The sequence below is a fragment of the Vombatus ursinus genome, unplaced genomic scaffold, assembly GCF_900497805.2.
Source record: "Vombatus ursinus unplaced genomic scaffold, bare-nosed wombat genome assembly UNPS02005659.1, whole genome shotgun sequence".
NCBI classification, from domain to species: domain Eukaryota; kingdom Metazoa; phylum Chordata; class Mammalia; order Diprotodontia; family Vombatidae; genus Vombatus; species Vombatus ursinus.
The window spans coordinates 1567294-1589284 of NW_020945437.1; the positions used below are offsets into that span (position 1 = coordinate 1567294).

The 21991-nt window shown below is 38.8% G+C and overlaps 1 protein-coding gene and 1 long non-coding RNA gene across 7 annotated transcripts in view; one reads left to right on the forward strand and one right to left on the reverse strand.

Annotated features, from left to right (window-relative positions):
• The window catches only part of RCBTB2 (RCC1 and BTB domain containing protein 2), a 57138-nt gene extending 39536 nt beyond the window's left edge, over positions 1–17602 (forward strand). For all 6 annotated transcript variants that reach the window (XM_027848125.1, XM_027848129.1, XM_027848126.1 and 3 more), the window contains 5 exons: positions 1543–1733; positions 3672–3798; positions 5059–5198; positions 5664–5794; positions 16240–17602. In XM_027848125.1, coding sequence (XP_027703926.1) covers positions 1543–1733; positions 3672–3798; positions 5059–5198; positions 5664–5794; positions 16240–16380 — 730 coding nt within the window. In that variant the 3' untranslated portion in view covers positions 16381–17602. The remainder of the gene's footprint in view (positions 1–1542; positions 1734–3671; positions 3799–5058; positions 5199–5663; positions 5795–16239) is intronic.
• Positions 10485–14703, reverse strand: LOC114032735. The gene is made up of 2 exons (XR_003567865.1): positions 13673–14703; positions 10485–11038 (listed from the first exon to the last, which is right to left on the reverse strand). It is a non-coding gene; the product is annotated as an uncharacterized LOC114032735 (long non-coding RNA).
• Positions 17603–21991: the final 4389 nt, after the last annotated feature.

Here is a 21991-nt window from a genome sequence, read left to right on the forward strand (position 1 = left end):
GGAAGGGTGACAGATTGGTGGTCATGAAAGCAGTCAGAAGACTGCCTCCCATAGTTCAGGTGTAAAGTGATAAAAAACTGAACTAGGGTTGTAGCCTGAAGACTGCAAAGGAAGTCTTGGTAGAATATGGTAACTAGATTATGGAGTGAGGGAAAATAACCAGAAATAATAAGCCTTGAGTTTAGAGCCAAGGTGACTAAAAGAATGGTGGCCAGTAACTGAAAGTAAGATGCCAAGAGGGTTGCTGAGCTGGTTTTAGTCAGGCACTGTAAGTGCTAGGGATACAAAGAAAGACAAAAAAAAAGGCTTGAGTGGGAAGATGAGGAGTTTTCTCTTCTGCTGCAATGGTGGATTATTAAAGATAGATTACTCTAACTAAACTATCAAAGCACCATGTTATCCATGAGGTTGTTCTGGGAATCACTTAATGGCCAATTCCAGAGTTACTTCACTTGAGTCTTTTGCTTAATGACCTCAGAAGGCTTCACTCCTCTACACAAGAAACCAATAGCACCCAAGAAGGGAGAGTCAGGGATTTTCAGCATATTGATGGTTCCACACACAAAACTCTTCATTTTCCCCTAGAAATGAAGCAACAAAGAGGTTGTTTTTTAATAGAACATTTTTAAAATGAGAGTTTGTGGAGCATCTTTTTCAAATATTTAATTTTTTATTTAAAAAATTTTCAATTAATATACATTTATTTTATTTCTTCCCCAGAACCTCTCCCCTCTGTTGGAGGAGGGGGGAGAAAAAGAAAAATGAAACCCTTGTAACAAATATGTACAGTCAAGCAAAACAGATTCCCACATTACTGCCTTTGCACAAGTCCCTCCCATCCCCCCACCCCATGTCTGGAATGCTCTGCCTTCTCACCTCTGCATCTTAGAATCTCTGGCTGCCTTCAAAGCCCTGCTCATGGTCCACCTCCCACACAAGACCTCCCCTGACTCCCCCAGTTGCTAGTGCCTTATGTTCTTTGAAATTACATGTATTACTTTGTATATATTTTCTGTTTTCTTCCCGGTGTACACAGTATACCCCCCCTAATAAAAAACACGTAAGCTCCTTGAGGGCTGAACAGTTTCACTTTTGTGCCTAGCACAGTGCTCTGGATGTTGTGGACATTTAATATACATTGAATTGAATTGAACAAGTGAAGTTTTAAGAAAAGTTTAAAAATACCTTGTTTTATTTCTTGAGTTTCTTGAGTTGTTTCAGTTTAATTGGAAAGTGGAATTCACAGTAAGATGTTGTATATGAAAAAAAAAAGAAAAAAAAGATGTTGTATATGGGTACACCGGCAGGGAGGGCTGACTAATAGCCATTGATAGGATATTGTCGAAGTCATATTGAACCTCGAGGAGATAAAGTAGGTGTTTCATTGTTGCAGAAGCCAATAGGGTATGTGTTCAGCTTCTGGGGGTACCTTAAATAAAGATACAGTATGCACAGGTCTTTGAATGAAATGTGTGGTACAAGATGGCCTCCTCCTCCACCCCTTGGCTAACGTGGCATCCTTATGTTTGATCATGAACTTAGAGTGATCGAGATTGCAGCCTGTCACTCTGCCCACACTTCTGCAGCCAAGACCCAGAGTGGCCACATTTACATGTGGGGTCAGTGTCGGGGCCAGTCTGTGACTCTTCCACACCTCACCCACTTCTCCTGCACAGACGATGTGTTCGCTTGCTTTGCGACACCGGCTGTATCATGGCGCCTCCTCTCTGTTGGTGAGTTCGATGGCATCTGATTTGGGGTGGCGTCTGAGGACACATGGGGGACAGTGATGTTGACTTCACTTCTGTGGTATGTGGTTTGAGTGAAGGGCAGCCATGAAATGGTGAATGATTTATTTTCCTGTGATTATTCAGAGCAGGAAAAACATATTTTATGCCTAAGGGAGAGAATGTGACTGGTTGGGCTGGCTGAGCTATGAGTCTGTGAACTAAAAAGCCTCCTTCCTTCAGACCAGAAATTCTTAAGAGATTCATGAACATGTTTTTGTTTTTGTTTTTGTTTTTTAAACTATTCGGGTAACTAGTTCAGTGTAATAGTTCAAGAGCCCTGCTTTGGATCTTCCTTGGAGCTAGAGGAGTTAGATGGTCTAATGGGTCCCCAAAATGATTTAGGCATACCCCACCTAACATCATTAATTGATTCTGCAAAAACTTGGCATTAGGTGAAACAATGTTACCAGGGCAGTTCCATAGGAACAGTGGGATAGTCAACAAATTGATGGTAAGGGGAGTTAATAGCACTGGGGCCATAGTAGTTTCCTGAACTGTCATTGCTCACCTATTTTGCACCTTGGATAATTGTCCAAAAGGCTTGATTGTAGCCAAAAGGCAAAGAAATAATTGGTTTGTTACACATCAAAGATATTATTGCAAAACAGTGTTGGTTGGGATAATCCTATGTGAAATATGTTTTGGAAGCATTTAGTATCTATGAAAGGGATCTAATTTTACTGACAAATTCTATTAAAGTATTTTGAAATTAACAGTCCAAACTCAGACTAAAAGAACATCCTTTTATTATTGATACATTATTAATATATATAACAAAATATTAACATGTTTACATATTACATCTCATATACATTATATATTAATCAAATGATGTGTATTAACAATAAAATATTAATGTTGAATAATTTAATTATTATTCATGTATGAGTACTCCCACCATTGATATAGATATCAACCCCTCTTCACCTTAGATGATGGTCTTTGACACTTGCTGTGACCAAATAATCTATCACTTTGCAATTAACCTGGTGCAGAGATTCTCTAATGACAAATATACAGTTAGTTTGTCATTGGGCTCAAGCCTTTCCAGCTTGATAGACCCTACCAGAGTTTATACTCCTCTGATGGAACCTTCTAAAATCTAAGGGCCTCCTCTCCCTATGATGAAAAATTTAATAATAGTGATAACTAGCATTTGCATAGTGTTTTAAGGTTTGCAAATGATTTAGGGAATTATTATTATTAAACTATTATTTATATATTACTAGGTGACTCAGTGAATGGAGCCCTAGGCCTGGGGTCTGGAAGACCTGAGTGCAAATGTGACCTCAAACACTTAATATCTGTGTGATCCTGAGCAAGTCACTTAATCGCCGTCAGCCTCAGTTTCCTCAATTGTAAAATAGGGATAATAACAACACCTACTACCCAGGGTTGATCAAATGAGATAACATATATAAAGTACTTTGTAAACCTTAAAGCGTTATATAAATGCCATCTATTATGATTACCTTAAGATCTGTAAAGTACTTTCTTTGAAACAATCCACTGAAGTAGGTAATATAAAAAATATCCCTATGAGGAAACTGAGGCACAGAGAGTGACTTGCAGCTTTCCAGGTATTGGAGCCTGGAGTGAAACTCTGGCCTTCTGCCTCTAAGCCCAGATGCTCTCATCTTTACTTTGTGCCGCCATCTCTTCATTTTTATCTTGTACATTTGAAACTTCAGCATAAAAAGCTTGTTGGAGTTGTTTTCTGTTCAGGAGCTGGAGCAGGAGTGTGTGATGGCCTTGGGGAACAGGTGAGGAAGGTCTTGTCTACAGCACATGCAGAGAAATCCTAGGGGGAATCTGTTTATCATTGATTGGCAGTCTGGTCACATTTGTTGCTAAAATCTGAAGCATGTCTTGTTGCCCTAGAGCCGGATGACCACCTCACAGTAGCTCAGTCACTGAAGAAAGAGTTTGATAACCCTGAAACTGCGGACTTGAAATTTCTGGTAGATGGAAAATATATTTACGTGCATAAGGTCCTTCTCAAAATTCGGTAAGGAATAAATTTATTCTTCTGCCTGGGTGGAGTTGGTTCATTCATTAATTTGGGGACACCAATTATGAGCAAGACACTGTACTAGGTGCTGCAGGGAACTCTAAGAAGTACAAGGTATCCCAAAAGTCTTAGTGTAGTTGTAAGTTTTGGGGATACTCTGTATCCCCTAAAATGCAGTCCCTGTTAGCAGGGAACCTGCAGTATAGGGTGGACGTCAAGATGTATACATGTAAAACATGAAAGGAACAATGCAAGGCAGTATAGGTTTAAGTGACCAAATGTAAGCTTGCTTGTAGTAGGGATTGCGTCATTTCTTGTATTTGTTTCCCCATTGCCACTTGAATGCCTGGCACATAGTAAGAGTTTAATAAATGCTTGTTGATTGATTAATCATTGAGAAAAGGGAGTAGGTGGAGGTAGTAAATGTTTTCTGAACTGTAGACTGAACTATGTGATCTTTACATTGTAATAATTAAATGAGATATATTTAAAGTGCTTCTGTAAACTTCAAAAGCTATCTACAGTATGTTGGTTATTATTATTGTATATATTGTTCTCGTTATCTTGTTTATTTCATTCTTCATCAGTTCATGCCAATCTCATTTTTCTGAATTCTTCACATTCATCATTACTTACTGCACAAGGATATTATACTGACCTAAGTTCAGATCCAGCCTCAGACACTATCTGGGCAATTCACTTAACCTCAGTTTGCCTTAGTTTCCTCATCTGTAAACTAGAGGTAATACAATACGTACCTCCCATGATTATTGTATCAAATGAGATACATGTAATAATATTTAGATACTTTTAATATTTTATGTGTTTAGCAATTTACAAACCTTAAGATGCTATATAAATGCTGGCTGTTATTTTTTATCATTGTATACCAGAATTTTTTCAGTCATTCCCCAATTGATGCTTACCCAGGGGTGGAGAACCTGTGGCCTCGAGGCTGCATGTGGCCTTCTAGGTCTTTGGGTCCAGCCTTTTGACTGAGTCCAAGTTTTACAGAACCAATCATTTTATTTAGGGGATTTGTCCTGTGAAGTTTGGATTCAGTCAGAGGGCTGCACTTGAGCAGCTCACCCATTTGGTTTCCATTTCTCCCCTAACAGAATGTAAACTCCTTGAGGGCAGGTGCTATCTTTTTTTGGTTCTTATTTCCCCAGCACCTAGCACAGTGGCTACAAACCTTTACTTGTTGATGGATTGATTTCTACCACAAAGACTGATGCCTGGGGCTTCCTTTTTCAGGTGTGAACATTTTCGATCTGTATTGAATGGCAATGAGGATGACATAGTAGAAATGGATGAATTTTCATATCCTGTTTACCGAGCCTTTCTGGAATACCTGTACACAGACTGTATCAATCTGTCTCCAGAGGATGCAATAGGTAATAATCGCGAGAGTCATATTGTACCAATGACATTGTAAGATGTTCATCTCTATGGTAAGAGTGTGGAAAGAGAATCCCTGGGGATGTCCAGTGACTTGGACTTTATTCCTCTCACCTCTTTCTCTTTCTTCTGCTTTATGTGAACAAGGCAGTGGAAATAAGTTGAAATCCCAAATCATTATTACTGCTGTTATTAATGGTGTTCTTTGTGACCATTTCAGACATGTACCACCATAACAGACAGTTGCCATACGGACCACACATAAGACATTTGCATTCTAAAAGAGACGTGACACAGCTAATAGGAAATCCTTTGCAAATTGACACAACTACACACACACACACACACACACACACCCCCCTTTAAAAAACAACAACAACAACAACACCCTAGCAAGGGTAGTTGTAGTGCATTGATGTTTGAAATTAATCCTTCCTGATAAATACTCTCACCTTCACCAGGACTGCTTGATCTGGCGACATTTTACAGAGATAACCGATTGAAAAAGCTCTGTCAGCAAACTATCAAACAAGGGATCTGTGAGGACAACGCCATCGCTCTGCTTTCAGCCGCTGTGAAATATGAAGCCCAGGTGAGAAGAGAGATTGGGGGAAAGGTATTTGAGGGGGCAGTCACGCTTTTATGGAGTCGCTGCCTGGTCTTTTACTTCCTGAGGCTGCTCTGAGCTGGTCACCTGAGACAGTGTGTGTGAAGTGCTTTGTAACCACAGAGGTTTATATGAATGTGAGCTGTACTTGGAACAGTGACCAGTTAATCAATTGATAAGCACTTATTAAATGCTTTCTCAATGTAAGGCACTGTGCTGGGCACTGTAGATACAAAGACAAAAATGAAATGATTTTGTGTTGTATTGTGGAAAACAAGATTAAAAAAACTGTATATAGAAAACATATGTGTGTATATGTGTATGTATGTGTCTATACAAAATATATGTTTCATATATATATATACACACACACACATACACACACACACTATACATGTATATATGTATATACACACATATAAAATAAATGTGAGGAACTTTCCAGGGGAGATTTTTCCAAAAACCCTAGCTACATGTAGAGTTTGGATAGTTGCTTCAAACTTATGCTCAATGTCAGCTACAGAGAGGCAGAATGTGCCCATGTTTCAGCATTGTGGTCTAACCACATAGGCTATCCTATGCTTAAAAGTGAAGAACATGAAGCTTTCATATTTACTTGTGATCTTCTTTACAATTTCTGTTGTCGTCGCTAAGCATTTTTTTATTTAAAATAAATTCTTTTACCTCTGTGATTATTAGAACTGCCCAAAAGTGCAGGGTGATGTATTTGAATTTCCACAAATTGCTTAAATTGAAAAGTCTTAAACTTGGAAAACTGATCATTGTCTTCCCCTATAATAAAGGCACTGGCCTGTACAATTTAGTGACCTATTTCCCTTCATGGTAGTATTGCTAAATAATCTGAATTTTAACTGATTTATTCACTGGTAGTGGGTCTCCACATGGATAGTTGTATCTTGTTTGGTCTTTGGCTGGTCATTGGCCATCGCCTGTATTACTCTGGTACAGTGTGTCTTGGGCTCCACTGTTCTACAGAATCTCATTGCAACTGATTTGATTCTGTGTCAAGATTCTTTGATGATCTTGTTTTAACAAATTCTGTATCAGATAATCCCATATGGTGGTTCTCAAGCTATTTAAAAGTGGCAGAACCTTTCTTTTAAACAAAATTTTGACAAAACTCTTACATTAAAATCTTTTACAAGTATTTTTTAAAAACCTGTTGCTATTGATGTCAAATGACATGAGATTGATTTTCAAAGAGGGAAAAAAACCTCATTTTTAAATCAATATTTATTCCAAATCTAATAACATTTGAAAAAAAAAAACAACTTTTTTAGTGAGGTGTGTGTAAGAGTGATTGCTTGTTATCAATGTTTGTTTTAAATTTGGGAGCACTATTGGAAGCAGTGTTTTAACTTAGAAGATGCTTTAAAGTGTACATTTTCCCCTTGCCTTACATAAACCTGTGTTTAATTTGGTTTATTTGAATTTGGCAAACACTTACAAAGCATATACCAAGTGTAGTCTGCTAGGTGCTGGAGTAAAAAGATTAAATCTCAGCCTTCAAAGAGCTTACAGTCATAGGATCATAGATTTAAAGCTGAAAAGGACCTTAAAGGTCATGAGGTCTAACCCCCTCATTTTATAGCTGATGAGACCCAGAGAGATTGCCATTTTTCTGATGTCACAGAGGGAGTAAGTGGAAGGACTGAGAACAGTCTATGAGGGGTATACAACACACACAAAAATAAGCCTGATGCAAAGTAGAATATGATAAGGGCAAAAGAAAGTTCCAAAATTCTTTAAGAAAATTTGAGGAGGGAGAGATCATCATAATTTGGGGAATAACTACAAATGTTTCATGGAGAAGTTGGCCTAAGCTATTCCTTGAAGAAAGAAAAGGATTGCAGAAAAGGAAAATGCAGAGGGGTGCATTCCAGGAAATTGGCCTCTATAAGTACACAGAGGTGCATGATGGCCTTTTTTGTTTAGGGGGCAACTAGTCCATTTTGACTGGAACACAAAGAGTATTAATGAATGAATAAGAATTTATTAAGTGCTTACCACATGCCAGGCATCATGCTAAGTACCGAGGATAACAAACATAAGCAAAAAGAAAGACATTGCTTGCCTTTGGGGAGCTTTCATTCTAATAGGGGAAGACAACATCTATAGGGACAGTAGCCTATAGACAGAAGAGTTTCAGACTCCTAGGAAAGTCAGAGGCAATGGTGATTGGGATCATAAGGAAATTAACTGAATGTGTCCTGTCCAGGAATGGTAGTAATGATTTGATGACTTTGTAGAACTAGAGTTGGGAAAGAAATTGGGGGAGCGGATATAAAATGAGCCTGTAAAGATAGGTTGGAAACAGTTTATGGAAGACCTTAAGTACTAAGCTAAGGACTTTGCATTTTATTTTACAGGTAATGAAAATTTTGACTGGAGAAGTGATATTATTAGGTAGATTATTTTGGGAGTTGTATGAAGGATGGATTTGTCAGGGGAGAAACTGGAGACAAGGAGAATATTGGAAAGCTATTATAGAATAGTCCATGCCTAGGGAGGGCCTGAATTAGGAGGAGGTAACTAAGTGTTAGAGAGGAGAGGAAACATGTGACTGCTATCCTAGAGGTAGAATTGGCAATGCAGGATCCCACAACACAAAGATGATTTCAGTGCTGACCACCTCTTTAATTATGTGATCAGGTACCACAAAGCATGCAATACCTTTTTCTTCAGAAAATTCTGTTCTGTTTAGAGCAGTCCATCATAAATCTCATCCACCTTTTTCAACAGGTTCGAGTTTTCATAAACTTTGCATCCAGGTAATCACTTTCAAGATAGAACATATTATTAATATAGAACTGGTTGAATGTGGGAACTCATTTTGGGAATGGTGAGTTTGAGGTGCTTACAGGGCATCCAGGTGGGGTCATCAGAGTGGGATATCCAGATTTGAGAATCATCTGCCCAGTAGTGAATTTTAGCCATAGGAGTGAATGATTCCATTGAGAGAAAGAGTTTTAAGAGAAAAGAGAAGAGGGCTGAGAATACACCACCTGTGCGCGCATGCACACGTAGGAAATGAGAAGAATCAAATGGATCAGGGAATCTAATTGCAAAAGATTAGTCGGGTAGAGGAACTGGGAGTGGACGGTATGGGATCAAGAGAAGAGGGATATAATGAAGGAGGTAGTGGGCAAAGGTTGTCAAATTCTGTGGAAGATCAGGGGGGTTGAAGACAGAAAAAATTCTTGGACTTGACAATTAAGAAGTCACTGTTGACCTTGGACAGGACAATTTGAGTGGTGGAGACAGATTACAAGGGGTTGGGGATAGCATGGGAGGTGAGGAAGTAGAAACATATCTACTACTTTTTCTAGAGCTTTAAGAGTGACAAGGAAGAGATAAGAGACAATAACTTTAGGGGTAAGAATAAAAAGTGGTTTTTTTTTAGGTTGGAGAGAGCTGAGCATGTTTCTGTGTGGAGGGGAAGGAACTAGTAAGAGAAGAAGAGATGGTTTGTTCATTTTTTTTTCAATTAAGCATTTATTTTTTTCCCTCTCACCTTTCCCCTCACTGGGGAAAAACGTCCACAAAACCCTGTTAACAAATATATTTAATCCAGTTAAGCAAATCCTCGTTCTCTTCAGGAAGAAATTGAAGATGAGAAAGATGGAGCAGTCAGTGGAAGGTATCAAAGGAGGCAAGAGTAGATGAAGTCAGGGGCAAAAGTGTAACATCAACTAGCAAGGCCAGTTCCTCACTTTTAAAAATTTTTTTTTTTTTTTACTAAAAGTTTTGAGAATTTTGTTTATACATTTGCTGTGTTTAGTATTTATCTCAAAATTCTTACTAAACTAGAAAACAAAAGTTCTTTGCAGCTTAATGGAAGGATGGCTCACAGGTTCCCCTTGGATGGGAAGGGTTTGATGGACTTGGTTTTATCATGAATTTAGAAGCAACAAAAAGCATCATTTCATGGAACATTTAGTCGTCTCATATTGCAGTGCTCATCATAAGCACTTGCAAAAATATGACTAGAAAAAGACTTTCACCTCTATGTACTAGTATCTGTAGTAAAAAATGAGAAGGAAAGGAAAATTCTATAAAGAATTCTTGAAAACCTTCCTTATTAAATCCAAACACTCAGTAATTGCAGTGCAAAAGTGAGCATGAGGAAGACAGGGAAAAATAGGTTGGAAAATGTGGCTAAGAAATAAGGACCAAGAAAGTCCAAAATTTTGTATACCACCCAGAAGACTCACTTATATATGGCATGAACACTTTCTTGGAAAAAAGAATGTAGAGGTTGTGGACATGGCAAGAACCAAATCATAAAACAAAAATTAAAGTTGATTATTATTTAACCAGAAATTATTCATTCCTGATACTGGACTCATTCTGGAATTGCCTAACTGTGTACAATCAGACCACCCAAACTAGAAGATTAAAAATGAGAAAATAAATCTAGCATCCTGTTAAAACAATTCTAATTGAACCAATTTAAACAAGCTGTTGACCCTCAAAAATAGGGAATGGATAGTGAAATGTATGTGCACACAGATTATAGCCATTCCCTAAATAAGCTTACCCAATGTAAATCACTTTCCATAATGAGGAGAACAAAAGAGCCTAGAAACCCCCTCAGCCAGTAAGACTTTATCCTCTTGCCCAATGAAAAAATACAACAGCCAAAGACAAATAACCAGTTTAGATATAAATTCATTTTAAAAATCTTATAGAGGAGGATGGTAGAAGATGATGGATCTTATTGGTTAATAAAATAGTGAGAAGCAGTGGAGGGAAAACAAGTTTAAAGAAAGTTTGACAAAAGAACCATTTAAGCAAAGACATCTGGAGGATATTTAAAGATGAAACTGGAAGGAGGTTGACAAACTGTAATATAATAAAAATAGTAATTAATACAGACTATGCAAGCAAAATGTGCATATTTCAATGGAGACTTGATAATGACATCCATGAATATTGAGTAGGTCAGAGAAACTGGAAGGGAGGACAAAATAGTAAAAGTAGAAAAACTCTATGAAGATTTATATAATAAAATCTTTTCACCATCAAGGACAATGGAGACATCACATTTGGACTCCAAACACTCCAGGCCCAAATGGACAACATGAAGATATGGCCGTGGCACTGTAGAAAACAAAGATGGGAAGAGCCGCTTATCTCGACCCAGTATACATAGAGAAGGTCCATCCTGGTGGTGGCATAATTTTGAGGGATAGAGCCTCAGGTTTTCTAAAAGAAAAGAGGATACCAAAGTCATAGGAAAAAATATTGGATCTCATTATTATAAAAAAACAAACAAACGTGAGAATATCTATAATTATCAACTCATATGCTGACTTTTCCATCTCTGAAATATTTTTTATGAGAATAATCCACACACACACACATTGAGGTGGCCTTTGATGAAGGAACGCAAGGGGAACGTGAAATCTTCCATAATTAATATTCTGTAGCAGACCACATTTTTCAGTTATGCAGTTGCCTGAAAGACCGAGAGAATACCAGTTTGTTTAGCACTTATTTGTTAATTATAAAAAGCATTTGATTTAGTAAAACAAAATGCTGCCTTAAAGGCTGTCTCCCAATTATTAGATGCATATGTCAAAATCATGTAAGATTTCTTGAAATATACAAGAATAGAGATACCTGTTAGACTACTCTCTGATTGTTTGTATCAAACAAGGCATAAAATGGAGATGTAGGCTTGCCAGAGGTATTTCCTGCTGCAATGGAAGATGACTATTGCAGGGGCCAAAAAAAAACCGTAATCTATTGCTGTTGAGATCCTTCAGGTGCTTCTGTTTGTAGATGACATCGTACTAATTGCATGAAGTGCCAGAACATTGTAGGGCCTCCTCAGGGAAAAGGGGTGGGGGGAAGGGAATAAGCATTCATTAAGGGTCTAGTATGTGTCAGGCACTATATTAAGTGTTTTTACAAATTAAACTCATTTGGTCCTCACAACAACCTGTGAAGTAGATGCTTTTATTATCCCCTTTTTACAGATGAGGAAACTGAGGCAAACAGGTTAAATGACTGGCCTAGGGTCACACAGCTGTGGCCAGATTCAAATTTAGGTCTTCCTGACTCCAGATCCAAGCACTATGCTCTGTGCCATCTAGCTGTCCTTATGAGATGCACAATCACTTAAAAGAATTCAGCCTAACTATCCACATAGGAAAAACCAAGTGAATAAAGCCTGTTCGTTAGCCTATGACATACATTTGGATAGATAACCCATAGAACTAGTCTATCAGTACATGTATCTCGGACAGCCACAGCAAATGGACAGTGAGCTAGTCCCAAAATTGAGCAGCAGGAGGAGATTAAAGTAGATTACTTTGGGAAGTTTCACAGTTCTTTTAATGAACAAGCTTCTTGCTGAAACATGTCCATTTTCTTAATATCAGTATTCTTCTGGTGATGTTGCATCCCCCTAGTTCATGGAATAGCACAATCTTTGAAGAATCCCTCAGAGAAACATATGATTGGAAAAAAGAATGGGCCAGTCACAAAGCAAAAGTAAGAGATAAAGAACCAATGGCATCCATGCAGTGGATAGTAAGAAAAAGGCACTTAGTGTATTGGTAGTATATTGGGTGGACTGCTTGTAGCAGATTATGGGAGGATAGGGACAAGAGTCACATAAGATGGGCAGACATAGGTGTGTAAGGATTTCCAGAGTACCCACAGCATAGCATGTATCAGGAACACTACAAGTAAACATTAAATGGAGATATCTGTGTTTATTCTATTTGGGATTTGGCACTTAGCCTAGATTTTTAGATAATTGTTTATTCATTAGTTTTGGTCCTTAACAAATGACTTTCTATCTCTTTAAACTTCTAGATTTTGCCTAATAATCCATAAATGGTGAATGGTAAAGTGGAAAAAACAGTAAAAATAAACCAAAAAATACTAAGAATACATATGAATGGCAGTTATGTTATTTATTTTTGAAGATACCAATACATATTTAATATTACATAGTAAATGTATGATAAGAGAAGTGAAAAATAAATTTTTGAAATCTTCAGCAATCAGCGTAGCGTCTTTGGAAGCTTCATTAGACCAATCTGCTGCTCAGAGATTCAGAGATTGCTAGAGTTGGAAGGAACCTTACAGGTCATTTAGTCCAGAGGTGTCAAATTCTGAGTCAGTATACAACCCACAGGGATCCATTTCTCCTGGAGTGTGACACCACTGATCTAGTCTATCCCCATAGCTTGATCTTCTAACTCAGATCTGATGTTTGGATTCCTGGAATCAGCGGACTTTTTGAATGTTTGTTCATTGAGTTGAGCTATGCCATCTTCTTTCCCCTCATTTCCCTCCATTTTTGCTATTAAAAGTTCAGCCTCTGATTTCAGTTATTTTATGCACACTTTTCTAACACAGACGCATTGTGTTACATATGTGACTAGACAAGTTCATCCATTGATTCTAGCCCAGTAAGAAGCCAACTTTTTAGTCACATGATCAATTTTGACTGATTCTGTGATTTTCCATATTTGTTGAATATACATCCCATATACAACCTGGCAGCAAAGTGGACAGGTTTGTGGGTATGTTTGTTCACCCATCATAACATTTTTCTTCCTGAAACCCATTGAACTATTTGTTGGTATCCGAGGGTTTCTTAGAATATAGCTTGGGAAATACTGACATATAACCACTTCCTGATAAGTATCAGTCTAACAGAAGAATTCATGTACTTTTTGCTTTTTATAAACACATTAAAATGTGGGTGGCACTTGTAATGCAAGAGAATTAGAAATGCAGTGAGTTCTAAGAGCATTTTCTAACGACAATAATAATTGACATTCACATTGCATTTTCAGGTTTACAAAGCACTTCACCTACCTTATTTCATTTGATCCAATCTCAGTTGGTGATTGATTATATGAGGCAGAATGTTCTCTACCTAATCCTTTCCAAAGGTTACATTCGCTCTTTTTCCCCTTTGAAGTAAAAAAAAAGTCAGTTTCTGTAAGCTGGTAAGAAGGAATCTAGATGAGAGGCATGTCTCTCAGTCTCCTCTTTTTTTTCTTTTTCTTTTGTCCCTCTGCTACTCTCAGAAGCCACTTACAGCCAGAGATATTTTAAAGCACTGAAGGAAATGGAACAGGGGAATGCCCCACTTGTAGCAAAACATGCTTCCTGCTTTCACAGGCTCTTGAGATCGGAAAGGACGGCAAAGGTCTGCTTGCACGACTCCGTCTACAATATCCTCGCCTCCACTTCCTCTTTGGGACAGCGTCTATTGTCAGGGAGTTTTTTTCTTAGTTCCGCCAAAATCTGTCTCTGTAGTTTCCATCCGTAGCTCTGGACCCTGCCCTCTGTCTCCATAAAGAACAAGTCCAGTCTGTCTTCCACAGGGCAGCCCTTTACATTCTCAAAAGGTTCCCTCCTCCCCCTGCCAATCCAGTGTTCTGTTTTCCAGGCTAATCATCTGCAGTTCTTTCAACTGCTCCTTGAATCAAAGGGTTTCCAGTCCCCACACTGTCCTGATTGCCTTCCTTTGGGTGGATTCCAAATATTTTTCCTAAAATGGGTCATATAGAGCTGAACAGACTACAGGGGTGAGGAACCTTCAGCCTTGAGGCCACATATGGCCTTCTACATCCTTAAGTGGGGCCTTTTGACTGAATCCAAATTTTACATAACCTCCAATCTTGAAGTCACATACAGCCTCATGGTCAAAGGTTCCCCACCCCTGGAACAGAGGATTCTAGTTGGGATGTGAATAAAGCCAAATACTGTATAGTATAGTATAGTATAGTATAGCAGAGCTATAACTGCCCTCCCTTTGGACACTTTTTCTTTTTAACATAGCCAGAGATTGCATTCACTGTTTTACCTCCCATGTCACACTGTTGAATCATTTGGACCTTTTCACAGGGTGTGCTGCGGCTACTACTCCAGTGTGTTTAATCTTCAGCGAGTAGATTTCTGACTTGCAGCTGAAACCTCCTGTGTGCAGGCTCCCCCACTGCAATGTATGGTGCTCAGGAGCAAGGACTATCTTAGTTTTTTATTTGTATCACTAACATTTGGCACATAGTAAACGCTTATTTGTTCTTTCAGTTCTCTTACATAAATAGCAATTGCTGTTCTCTGTGAGAAGTTCTCATGCAGAAATCCAACTTCCATCCACTTCTGGCCTTTGCTGTAAATATTTCTGTGTATGTGGGACTTTCTTATCAATGGCCTCCTTGTGGTATAAGCCCTAGAATTTTGTCCTAGTTTCCTACTTCTCTGTCTCCATTGCAGTTTTTTAAGATGGAATGGTCATTTCCTCCCAAGATGTCTATCATTTAAATGTCAACAATTGGGTCTTCCTTGTTAGTCCTGTCTAGATTAGTAGTTAACCCTTGTTACATCCTCCATCTTTTGAAGAATGAAATTGATCATTAAAGTAAGTCAGGAGTTTGTCAGTTGTTCTGCTTTTAGTTGAGGGCTGACTTCAGCAAAAGTTAAGATAGCTCTTTGCATCCCCAGACGAGGGAATGGGTGTTTATTAAGCACTTGCTACGTACTAGGCACCGTGCTAAGTTCTGGGGAGACAACTACAAATGAAAAGAGTCTCTGCCCTCGAGGAGCTCTTGTTCTTACATGGGAACACAGCAAATAAAAGGGAGCTGAAAAGTTGGAGAGGAGGGGGAGAGAATGGAGATGGGGATGAACATGGCTGAATAGCGGTACGGTATTGAAGTTCAGAATGTCATATGCACAGGAGGGAGGAAAAGGAAGACTGACCAGCATGGGTCCCTCTCCAAAGTAAAGGCACCAGCTGGAACTCACTAATGAGAGAAGGGAGCTGGCATAGCAGATGCACGTTCCAGGGTGAGGAGGCCCCCAGTGCTGAGGGAAGGTACAGAGTAAAATGGTAGCAGGGACAGGTGTTGAAGTCTAGAAAGTCTAAAGCACATCCAGGAGGGAAATGAAAGTTGACTGACCTAGGCCTGTCTCCAACATAGAAGCTCCAAGAGCAACTTCTCAGTGTGAAAAAGGCAGTATAGTGCCATGTGCATCATTGTTGTTGCTCACTTGTGTCCAACTCTTCACGGCCCCGTGGACCTCTGTCCATGGGGTTTTCTTGCAGAGATACTGCAGTGGTATGGCATTTCCTTCTCCACTGGCAGACAGAGGTTAAACGACTTGGCCAAGGTCACAATCTAGGACGTTTCTGAGGCTGGATTTGAACTTGGGTCTTTTTGATTCTAAGCCTAGCATTTCATCCATTGCACCCCTAGCTGCATTATTAACCTAGCAGTTAGTAAATGTTGGTTGAATTGAATTGAATATTTAATGCCATATCATGACTATATCATGCTTCTGTTTCTACTTGCCCTTCTTTTTAGGAATAATAATGTTGAATTTCATTGTATTGCAAATGACTGATATGAAATCCTATTTTTCTCCTCTAGGACCTAGAGGAATTCTGCTTCCGATTTTGCATCAATCATTTGACTGTAGTTACACAAACTTCAGGCTTTGCAGAAATGGACCATGACCTTCTGAAGAGCTTCATCAGTAAGGCAAGCCGAGTTGGAGCCTTTAAAAATTGATCAATAGCTGCGGCCAAGAAAGGGACTCTAGTCCTTTCCAATTCCCATGCAAAAGCTTGAGAAGAACAGCTTTCACTTACTTAATGGCTTGATCAGTTATCCCTAGCAGAGTACGCATCTTCGGAGGACGGATGTGCAGTGGGAGTCGACTATTCTCCATCAGTTATCTGCCCGAGTCCAGCGTTTACATAGAAAGTTGAAAACGAGCAAATGCCGTCATTTCCACCCCAGTCCAAGCACTCCATATGTTACAGACCCTTTATGAGCTTTTCCGCTCTCCTTTTCAGATCACTTCAGACAGAACACCTTTATATTGGTTTTTGGCAACGACAGCCTCAGGTCATAAGATTTTGTGCAAGATGTTTCCTTTATTCTATAGGTCAACATCGTTCTGATGGCTTAACAGGGACAGAGATCCATTCACTTGAGGCCCAGAGTTTGGGTTCTGAAGACAGCTACTTCTGGGTCTCCATGATGAAGGAAAAAACAATACATAACAATTAGAAAACATGGTCTGTGTTTGAACAGTTACGGTCAAGAGTCAAGTTCCTCTGGTACAGTCTTTTAGAGACAATGACTAATTCTCTAACATTCATTAGCCTTCATAAAGGCCTTGTCATTGAAAGAATCAAAGGCCCAAGGGCTAACTTGACTATGTTGTTGTTTGATTTTTTTTTTAAACTGGATCATGAATTCCTCAGAAGGGGATATTAAATATGAAGCCTTGATTCTGAATGAATGTTATTCTGAGCTCATCTGCCTTACATATGACAAAAGGATCTTTTGTTTCTCTTTGGGTTGACAGAGATGTTCTTCCCTGCACAATGATGATTTTTGTCATGTATATTCCTTAAGGCTTTTGTGTTACTTTGAAACAGGTCAGTCATACTGGAACCAAAAATCAGACTTTTAATTTTAATGGCTAAAAAGGACCCAGTACTCATTTTTTATAGAGATGACTGACGAGATAGATTTTCAGATTCCAATTCAAATTAAGTTATCTAATTGCAGAATTGAAACCCGAATGGATCTCAACATCATATTATGTAAAGGGGAACATTTTAGAGTTAGAAATTGCATCTTCTACTGATCTAATATTGAATAAGGAAGTGCTTCTCTACACTACAGTAGAATAAGTGTTTTTTGCCCAAGAAGAGAAAAATGAAAAATACTAGCAGTCCCTTGCCTCTTACATTCAAATAAATCCATCTGGTGTATGATATTTGTGTTTTCTTTTTTAAAACAATTACTCCAGTAGCAGAGAGTTTCAGAGAAGCTGCGTGCTACAACGTACATGGCGTAACAAAAAGACTATAAGCACCATTCATTTTAGTATTAATGATCCCTCACCATCAATTTTGATGTCTTGATTTCTGCTTTTAAGCACAATATAGGTATACATACATACCCAGTATAAATATGTGAAACATGAGATGTGCAAATTTAGAGTTTCTCCACTCCAAATGTTTATATAGACTATTTGTGCCTGACCTGTTATAGAGCCTTCTGAGCTCATATTGGTCTGATTGTGGTGATGTCATTTTGGTCCTTTTTGAGAATGAAGGGGGCAGCTAGGTGGTACAGTGGATAGAGCACCGGCCCTGGAGTCAGGAGGACCTGAGTTCAAATCCAGCCTCAGACATATAATACTCACTGGCTGTGCGACCTTGGGCAAATCACTTAACCCCAACTGCCTCACCAAAAAAACAAAACAAAAAAAAGTTTCCATGAGAGTGAAGGACAGCAACCAACCATGTATGTGTGTGTATGTATGTTATGTGTGTATTATATTTATTTATATTATATATATAGTTATATATAACACACATGTATAATATATATTAATATATAATATATGTATATACAAATATATACATATATATATATACATATATATATATATTCTACACCCATGGGTGTGTATTAGTAACAGTTTTTAAGTATTAAAATCTTAAACTACACTCAAGACTTTTGGGATGGCCTTTATACATACACAAATACACGTACACGGATAGATCTCATTCTCTCATTTTGTTTGTTACATTATTGATGTATCAATTTACCTGGTTTTTATAAGTGATTTATAGGTCATTCACCAAAGAAACATTCGGATCTATGGGAATTGCCTTTTTTATATAAAGTAGCAGGTAGATAGGTCTCGTAGCCATTTACTATAGCTTCCACATTACGTCTCACTTTCCTGTGCCACTTAGGTCCAAAGAAGATGAAGCCAATTAGAAGGGCTCCAAATCTCTTCTTCTAACCTTTGTTTCATCCTAGTTATCGGTGCCACATTGCTAGAAGATTTGTTGTTCAGTCATTTCAGTTGTGTCTGACTCTTCATGACCCCTTTGGGGTTTTTCTTGGCAAAGATACTAGAGTGGTTTGCCATTTCCTTCTCCAGCTCATTTTACAGAGGAGGAAACAGAGTGAAGTGACTTGCCCAGGGTCACACAGCTAGTCAATGTCTAAGGCCGGATTTGAACTCACGAGGATGAGTCTTCCTGACTCTAGACCCAAAACTCTATCCACTGTGCCCCTTGGCCGATCTGGTAGAAGATAATCAGTGCTTTCTCTTATTGACCATTTCAAGTCAAAATAAGGACATTCGAAGGAGAACAAAGAGAAGCCAACTTTGATTTGCTCTTTGTCAGTATTCCTCTTAAAAGCTAATTGTAGGGGTGAGGGGAGGGAGAAGGTTGGGCAGGTCTTTACTGGAATATTTTAAAATACTACTTATCTCAGTGTGGTTTGTGGTGCTAGCTTGCAACACTATTACTTTGTGTGAAAGAGAATAGGTGCTTAATACATATTTACTGACTGATGGATAGCCAGGGCTGGAAAGCAAGAGTTTCCTTTAAGTTTTTTAATAGACATAAATCCTGTTGATCATGAGAACTAGATGACCTTAAAAGTCTCTTCCAGTCTACACCACCCAATTTTAAGAAACCATGTAACTTTTAACAACTATGGAAAAGGAAAGATTCAGATTGATGAGTTGAGGCTTCTGGAGAAAATCAACGGATCTTTCTGCCCTCTTTTCCCTTGGATTTTTCTACCTCTAAGTGTTTCTTTCCACACAGAAACGTCAATTTTTCGGTTGGGCTGGTCCTTTAAGAGGCCAGGGAAGCGGGGGGGAGCAAGTTGTAGGCAATAGAGATTTCCTGGTTTTGCATATGTCTGTTTTATTTTGTATATGGAAATAATTCTTTCTTTTTTAGGGAGGAGTTGATTAAATTGACATTTAAAACATTAAAAAGAAGAAAAAGCAGATCAAAAAAGGAGGGTGGAGGATAGGGAGGCCATTTTGGGATTAGAACCTCCACTTTCTTTTTTTCTTTTTAAACTCACAACTGTTTCATGGTTAAATTCATTTTTTCAGTGGGGCAAGATATCTTGGAAGAAAAGAAAGGAAACAAACATTAAGCAACTACTATGTGCCAGGCATTTCTGCTTTACAAATATTATCTCATTCAATCCTCACAAAAACCTGGGAGGTAGGTGCTATTATTCTTATTATTCTTATTATTATCATCATTATTTTACAGTTAAGGAAACTGAGGCAGACAGGTTGAGTGACTTACCCAGGATCACACAGCTAGTGTATGAGGTCACATTTGAACTCAGGTTTTCCTGATCCCCTGCCTGGTACTCTATTCACTGCACCACCTGGTTACTTATGACAGATCCCTGGGTAAAGTTAAAAACCAAATTTTATTTCCCAGTGACAGAAGCATTATTTAAGATATATAGGGAAACAAACCCTTTTTTTGGAATAAAGAGAAAGTACCCATTGATCCTGTGGGTTGGTGTAATACCTTTTTGAACAACTGGAAACCAAAAATTATTCCCTGACTCCTGTTAACTGTACTTGAAAGGTTGGGTTGCCAAGATAAGGAAAATAAAAGTTAATTATCCTTTTTCTTTAGGCAACTAGAGGAAGAGATAAATGAGATTTTAATCTTTAAACAATGTGCTTTGATCACAGAGGACCTTTTAACAGATTTTTTGAATGGGGTTAAATGCTAATGGATACAGGCACTAAAATTCTACAGGTGGAAAGCATGCTTTCTGACCCACACCTTGCTATGGACAGTGCCTCGAGCTCTGTAGAAATTAAGGCTATAAAATCATTAATGGGCATTAGAGCAGGTGGTTGAAAAATTCCTCAGGCCTACACTATTACTCTCCCCATCCCCCATACTACTTTCTGGGGAGGAGAGTGATTTCCAGTAATGGGAAGTCAGAGAGCGGCAGGGCTTTCAAATTTAAGGAGCTTATGGAGTAGCAAGAGGAAGGCAAACAGCAAGCTGATGGATCCCTACAATAATGCCTCATGAAGGCATGGTTTGATGGGGGTGACAATATAAATTGCAGAATTCCATCTACTGGGAGAGGTTAAAGATGATTCTGTTTTGCAAAATCAGTTGAATTAATGAGGCCTCTGATAGGAATTTTCTTTGTCACTTTTCAGGTAGAGAAAATGGGGAGTTCTCCCTATTCTGATCCATAAAGATGCATATTCCCTCTTCTCAAACCCCCCTCCCCCCTCTTCCTCCCATATTAGGTGATGGGAGTGTGATGTTACTTTCTCATGTAAACAACTTTGGGTATGGCTTTTAAAAAGTGTGGATAATTACAGTTGATGATCAACCTGTATTGTATTAGGACATCTGGGGCCAGGGTAGTAAGGGTCATTCTCTGACAACACTAAGGGTATCCCTGAAAGCCTCTTCCTTACATGTCAGTTTGTCAATAAACATTAAGTGCCTATCGTGTGTGGCACTGTGTAGATGCTCATTGCTACTGGCTCATTACTCATTTACTGGCTGTAAAGAAGCCTCGAAGTCTTTGTGTTCAGGTTGAGGGACTTTTGGAATGTGTACCCCTAGGGTAAAAGCCAAGGTTCCTCTGAGGCTCAGGCTGTTTTTTCATTAGGACCATGGAGGCAAGGGTTTAGTGGGTCAGGGAGACAGGGAAAAAAGAGGCTATTTGCCTGAGTCCCTGTAGCTTGGAAAGGGGTAGGGCAGGGTGGGGCAAACATACAAGGTTGCTAAATATTGTCAGCCAGGTTACTAGTATACCAGTTGTAACTCAGTGGCTTCATAGGGACACCCCAATGTCTATTGGGGTGTTTAAGGGGCAAACCACTAAGGGGAGGAACACCGTTGGCTCAGGTGGAGGTGAGTGGAAGACCTGAGTCTCACTTGTGGTGATCAACTAAGAGGAATCTATTATGGCCATAGACATCCTAAGTCCTTGGGAGTCAGTACTGCATTGACACTTGCAGTAGTCTCTTTGCCTGGGTAGGGAGGGCTAAACGGAAGTTCTTGGAGATGCTAGAACTATTCTGTGTAGTAAATGTTAAAGTAAGGTCCCAGAGTGGGACAAAAGATTTCCTGCTTAGTGGGGGAGATGAAGGCAGCTGGAGTATTTTGTTATATAGCCATTCCTGACCTTGTTAGCTTGGTAGACCAGGTAGCCAAAGTGCTATGTCTGTGGTGTGGGCTTATTGTGCTTCCTAGTACCATTTATGTAGCTGACACCATTCAGAAACAATTTGCTTTTACTTGAGAAGGAGTTCAGTATACTTTAACTATTTTTTTTCTAA